General features: G+C 46.6%; 1 protein-coding gene across 1 annotated transcript in view; it reads left to right on the plus strand.

Moving 5' to 3' along the window:
- The window catches only part of ANKS6 (ankyrin repeat and sterile alpha motif domain containing 6), a 54,264-nt gene extending 48,880 nt beyond the window's left edge, over positions 1-5,384 (plus strand). The window contains exon 15 of the mRNA XM_049784139.1: positions 5,187-5,384. Within this exon, the coding sequence (XP_049640096.1) occupies positions 5,187-5,291 (105 nt within the window). The 3' untranslated portion in view covers positions 5,292-5,384. The remainder of the gene's footprint in view (positions 1-5,186) is intronic.
- Positions 5,385-6,000: the final 616 nt, after the last annotated feature.

Here is a 6,000-nt window from a genome sequence, read left to right on the forward strand (position 1 = left end):
CGGCCATGTGGAAGGCAAACACCATACATGCTCTATCTCAGTGGTCCTCAAACTATGGCCCGCGGGCCACATATTGTATTTGTATCTGTTTTCTTTCTTCATTGCAAAATAAGATATATGCAGTGTGCATAAGAATTTGTTCATAAGTTTTGTTTTTACTATCGTCAGACCCTCCAATGGTCTGAGGGACAGTGAACTGGACCCCTGTTTAAAAAGTTTATCTCTTCAGTCCCCCATGCCTGAACTATTTCTATAAGAAGTACTAAAAAATCTTGACTGAATCATACAAACATTAGCAAAATGCCTGCCTTGCTGCTCTGCACAGGTCCTCTTGCTGCATAGCCCAGGGCTTGCTCTTCACCCTGTCTATGTGTTTGCTTTTTCCTAGTGCAGAAGTATGTGAGAATTTTAAGCAGAAATGATGACCCAGTTTCACTTGTAACTGGGCTTAAGCCATTGCTTCTTTCTAGTCACTTTTTCTTTTCCTTTGTGTAGTTATCAAAGAGGTATATAATCTATGCTAAATTATATATATATTCTATGCTAAAATATAAGCATCTAAACTAAATTTGCATAGTATCAATAAGGGACAAGAATTCTTTGAGGGATCACAGTCAAGTACTTAGAATCTTATAGTGCATTGGGAAGACTGATCTGTGGTGTTTTGTGCCAAAGGATTTTTTTTGTTTTTGTTTTTGTTTTGTTTTGTTTTGTTTTGTTTTTTGGTTTTTGGGCCACACCCGGTAACGCTCAGGGGTTACTCCTGGCTATGCGCTCAGAAGTCGCTCCTGGCTTGGGGGACCATATGGGACGCCGGGGGATCGAACCGCGGTCCGTCTCCTAGGCTAGCGCAGGTAAGGCAGGCACCTTACCTCCAGCGCCACCGCCCGGCCCCTTTGGTTTTTTTTTTTTGTTTTGTTTTTAAGCCATACCCCTCAGCACCCGGAAATTGCTCCTAGCAGGCTTGGGGGACCAAATGGGATGCCGATTCTGGGTCTACCCCAGGTCAGCCACGTGCAAAGCAAATGCCCTACCACTTTGTTATCACTCTGGCCTATGTGCCAAAGGTTTTTCTTTCTGTGGTTGCGATAAATTTGGATCTATAATTCTACAATCCCACTTTCTTTGCTTAACATTAAATATATGCTACTACCCACATCACTACAGTTATTGAATCATTAAGAACTTTTTTCATATAATAAATGTGCACACATGTACAAAATGACTTTCTTGGGGGGGGGTAAACTCCTACTTGTTGGATCTGTAAGGCTTTCTATAATTTTTTGCTACAGTGAGAAACTTTGCATGTAAGGCTTCCAGTTATGTCCTCTGAGTAGGTGTCTGAAATGGAAATAGAGTCAGAGTGTGTAAATCAAGGTAAATGGACCTGGGACCTGAAGCACTCTAGGAGCCAGAGATATCTGCTATCTGGGAGGGTATAAATACTAGATGTAGTACCCTGCCAGTATTGAATACTATTTTTAAATTTTATTAACTTAATAATGAAAAAAGGTATTGTTCATATTTACTTATTTTTGTTTTGGGGCCATACCTGGAAGTGCTCAGGTTACTTCTGGTTCTGGGCTCAGGAATCATTCCTTGTGGGACTCATGGACCATATGGGATGCCAAGGATCCAACATAAGCCAAGGATCTAACACTGTATACAGAGGAATTACCTTGTTTGCTGTACTATTCCTCCCTCCCAAGACTTTTTTGTATTCCCCCTATTTTTGGGGGGGCCATACCAGGTGGCACTCAGGGGTTACTCCTGAATCTGCACTCCTAGCACGCTCATGGATTCAGGGATTCTGGGTTGACTACATGCTAGACAGAGTCCTACTGCTTCGCTATTGCTTCAGCCCCAAAGGTCCTTTTGTTTGTTGTTCATTGTGTGTGTGTGTGTGTGTGTGTGTGTGTGTGTTTTATTTTGGGGTTTGGGCCACACCCATTGGTCATAGTTACTCCTGGTGTTGCGCTCAGAAATTACTCTTGGCAGCCTTGGGGGACCTTATGGGATGCCTAGGATCAAACCCATATTGCCTGCATGCAAAGCAAATGCCCTACCTGCTTTGCTATAGCTCTAGCTCCTTTGACTATTTAATAGTGCAACTTTTCCAGTGTTTCATGACTATTTATCTTTTACCTTTTAAAAATGATCAGATAAATTTTGTTTTGGTTTTGGGGGCCACACCTCATAGTGCTCAGGGCTTACTTCTGATGTTGAGCTCAAGGATCACTCCTGGTGGGTCTTGGGGGTCCCTATGTGGTGCTGGGGATCAAATTCAGGTCTACTACATGCAAGGTAATCACTTTACTCTCTGTAAAATCCCTTTGGCCCTCAATGTTTTATAAATTTTTTCTTGAGGCACCATGATTGACAATACTATTCATGATAGTGTTTCATATCTACACGATTCCAATACCACCTTCTCCCTGAAGTGCCCACTTCCCTCCACCAGTGTCCCATTTTCCTCTCCCATCCACCCCCACGTCTCCCACATAAGCTCAGTTGAGTAGACTCGCAGGCTCTGTTCCTTGGGTCATTTGTTATTACTTTACTGTGTTCCTTTATGTGCCACATGTGAGAGATGAAGGGCTTTTATGGTCTGTTTGATTTCTTTTTGTTTGTTAATCTGTTTGTTTTTGGGCCACATATGGCAGCAATCAGGTTACTCCTGGCTCTGCGCTCAAAATCACTCCTGGCAGGCTCAGGGGACCATAGGGGATGCCGAGGATGGATCCTCGGGGGTCCACATGCAAGGCAAATGCCCTACCCACTGTGCTATTGCTCCGGTCCTATTAGGTTTCCTTTTTGGGTTTTGGACTACATTTGTCTGTGTTCAGGCCTTATTCCCGATTATGAACTCAAGGATCACTCCTCGGGGGGCCAGAGAGATAGCATGGAGGTAGGGCATTTGCCCTGCATGCAGAAGGACTGTGGTTTGAATCTCAGCATCCCATATGATACCCTGAGCCTGCCAGAAGCGATTTATTTATTTTTATTTTTTTTTAGTTTTTGGGTCACACTCAGTGCTCAGGGGTTACTTCTGGTTCTGTGCTCAGAAGTTGCTGCCAAGCGCGATTTCTGAGCATAGAAGCATAGAACCAGTAGTAACCCCTGAGCGCTGCCTTGGTGTGACCCAAAAAAAAAAAAAAAAAAAAAGGATCACTCCTCATGGTTTGGGGTGGGGGGGTCATATGAAATGCTGGAGACCAAATCCAGATCAGCTGCATACAAAGCAAGCGTTTCTGTACTGCCTCTCTGGCCCTGAAATCAGGAGTTTTAAAGGGCAATTAACATGGTCCTCATCTGAGCACTGTGGATGTGGAAAAAGGTCATACGCTCATCCTCCAGGCCTACCTCCTGAGGACAGGTGGTATAGTGCTAGGACCCACCTGGCCTGGCCTGGCTCGAAGGCTGAGGAGTGTTCACTCATAACACTATTGTTGCCCACCACCACTCTCTACAGTTTGCACCGTGTCAGTCCCTCTATTTCCTTGCATGGAGCCTCGCAGAGCCCAGCTTATGGGATCATCCCCATTTCATAGACAATGAAAGTCAACAGAAGGTCATGCCCAGGGAGCACCAGGCAGGGACTCAGGTCCTCTGACCCCATTCCTGGGCAGCCTCTGAGTGTATGTGCAGGAGACCTGGTCATAAGCAGGCTCTGCTGGGGGCACCTAAGAAGGGGAGTGGGCTGTAGAGAATAAAAGAAAGGGCAAGTGTGAGTGGGAGACTCATTCAGAGGCTTTTTCTTTTCTTTCTTTCTTTTTTTTTTTTGGTTTTTGGGTCAAACCGGCAGTGCTCAGGGGTTCCTCCTGGCTCTATGCTCAGAAATTGCTCCCAGCAGGCTCGGGGGACCATATGGGATGCCTGGATTCGAACCACCATCCTTCTGCATGCAAGGCAAATGCCTTACCTCCATTCTATCTCTCCAGCCCCAGGCGTTTTCATTCTTGGCTGTAAATAATCTGCTGGAGGTTTTTGAAATCTGCCTCCCACAATGATCTGGCTTATAAAATGCATGTATAATCCACGCTGTCATCCTCTGAGAGCCTCTGTCCTCTCCACATGGTCTGAGGTCAGCAGTGAGTAGGTGAGGAGCAAGACTCAGGAAGAGCCAGCAAGTATCCAGCTCAGGTCCATCACCGGGAATGGAAGAGATCAGTTATGGGAGAGATTACATCCACCAGTACTGAGAGATCTCATCATGAATGGGAGAGCTCCCCTCCAGTTATGGAAGAGATCCCCACCAGTACTGGGAGACATCTCCACTGAAAGTGAAAGAGATCTCCACTGGTACTGGGAGAGAAGTATCCAGATCCAGGCTGCTGGATTATAGCTTAAGCTCTGACCTTCTGTCGGTACTGCTACTGCCTCTTATTTATTTATTTTTTTTATGTATATATGGAGGGTGAGTTCTGGGCCCCAAGAAATAGTCATGTCTTCCTCTTCCAAAGGGGCCTGTCTGGAGATAAAAAGGTGGGTATCTTTCAGGGATGGAGTAAGGAGTGAATTCTGTGAGAAGGATTCTGACATCTGTAGGGCAAGAGTGGGTGAAAGTAATTTATTCTCTGCCACTCTCTGTGGCAGCAGGAAGTTGAGGTCCCACTGGATACTCTGGAAGTTTGTGGGCAGGAAGGAGGCCCAAAGGGTGCCATGGGAAAGCACATCCTCTCACGTTCTATGACCAGGTTGAGATGGTCCTGCTGCCTGGATCTGCGCATCTTAGAGGATGCTACCCATCTCTCAACACCTCTCTATTCCTTCTGGCAGCCACTCTATTGGAAGGAGTACAAGGAGGTTGCTGTACTGTGGTACTACTGAGGGGGTCTGCTAGCCTGGTGTGTTTTGTTTGTTCGTTTGGGTTACACCCGGAGGCGCTCAGGGGTTACTACTGGCTCTATGCTCAGGCATCGCTCCTGGCAGGTTTGGGGGACCATATGGGAAGCCGGGATTAGAACCACTGTCCTTCTGCATACAAGGCAAACACTCTACCTCCATGCTATCTCTCCGGCCCCCTAGCCTGGTGTGTTTTTATTAAACTTAGAATTCTTTCAGCCAGCTACGTTATTTTTACCTGACACACTGGGATTTTCAGGTGTGAGTTGAGCATACATGATGCTGTGATGAAGGAACTAAATGCTGCAAGACTTACAAGATTCTCTCTGTTTGTTCTGCAGGGACGTGAGAGACAGATCTTGCAGGAAACCATCCACAACTTTTACTCCTCCTTTGAGAGCAGCGCCAGCAACACCAGAGCCCCTGGGAACAATCCCTGTAGCTGATCCTGTATCCTAGGGCCCCAGCGCCACCCTCAGAGGCCCTGCACAGTGGAAGCTCTGTGTCTGTCTGCGCCCTGGAACATGCCGTGCTCAGTCTATATTGCAGTGCCTTTGTCTTTCCTTGCTCTATCCCCCTTCCCTGTCTGGTGGTGCTGGTCATTGCACTACACCCAGCACAGCAGAGACTTGGTACCTAGTGCAGTATGGCTGCTTTTGCTGCAGGTGATGTCTGTAGATCCAAGGCGCCAGGTCCTTTTCCCTCAGAGCTCTGCCATTTCTGGAGTCCCCACTGGACCTTTGCTTCTGCCTGGCAGAAGGAGAAAGAGATGGTTGGAGAAGGTACAATCAGTTCCTAAATGCTTGCTTGGAGAACCTCTCAGGCATTGGCCACTGTAGTAGTCACAGCCCACCTGATGCAAAGGTAGCTGGGAAATGTAGTTTTTTTTTCAGATGGTGGATTTCTGGCCACAACTTTCAGCATCAAAGTGCCTGTGCTCTGGGTTCAGACTTAGAGATCAGGTCCAACTCTTGGTCTGGCCCACCACGTGGCTGGGGAGGGATTCCGTGGGGCTTTGAACTAGTTTCCAGAAAGTGGTTGGCCTGCAGTTCATACCATCAAAGCCATCACAGAATTACCTGTTTAGAAAGTGGGTCTTTCACCGATGCCTCTCCTTGGCTTGCAAGGCACTTTTTTTCCATAGGCTCATACACT

Source organism: Suncus etruscus, chromosome 1, assembly GCF_024139225.1.
Source record: "Suncus etruscus isolate mSunEtr1 chromosome 1, mSunEtr1.pri.cur, whole genome shotgun sequence".
Lineage (NCBI taxonomy): Eukaryota > Metazoa > Chordata > Mammalia > Eulipotyphla > Soricidae > Suncus > Suncus etruscus.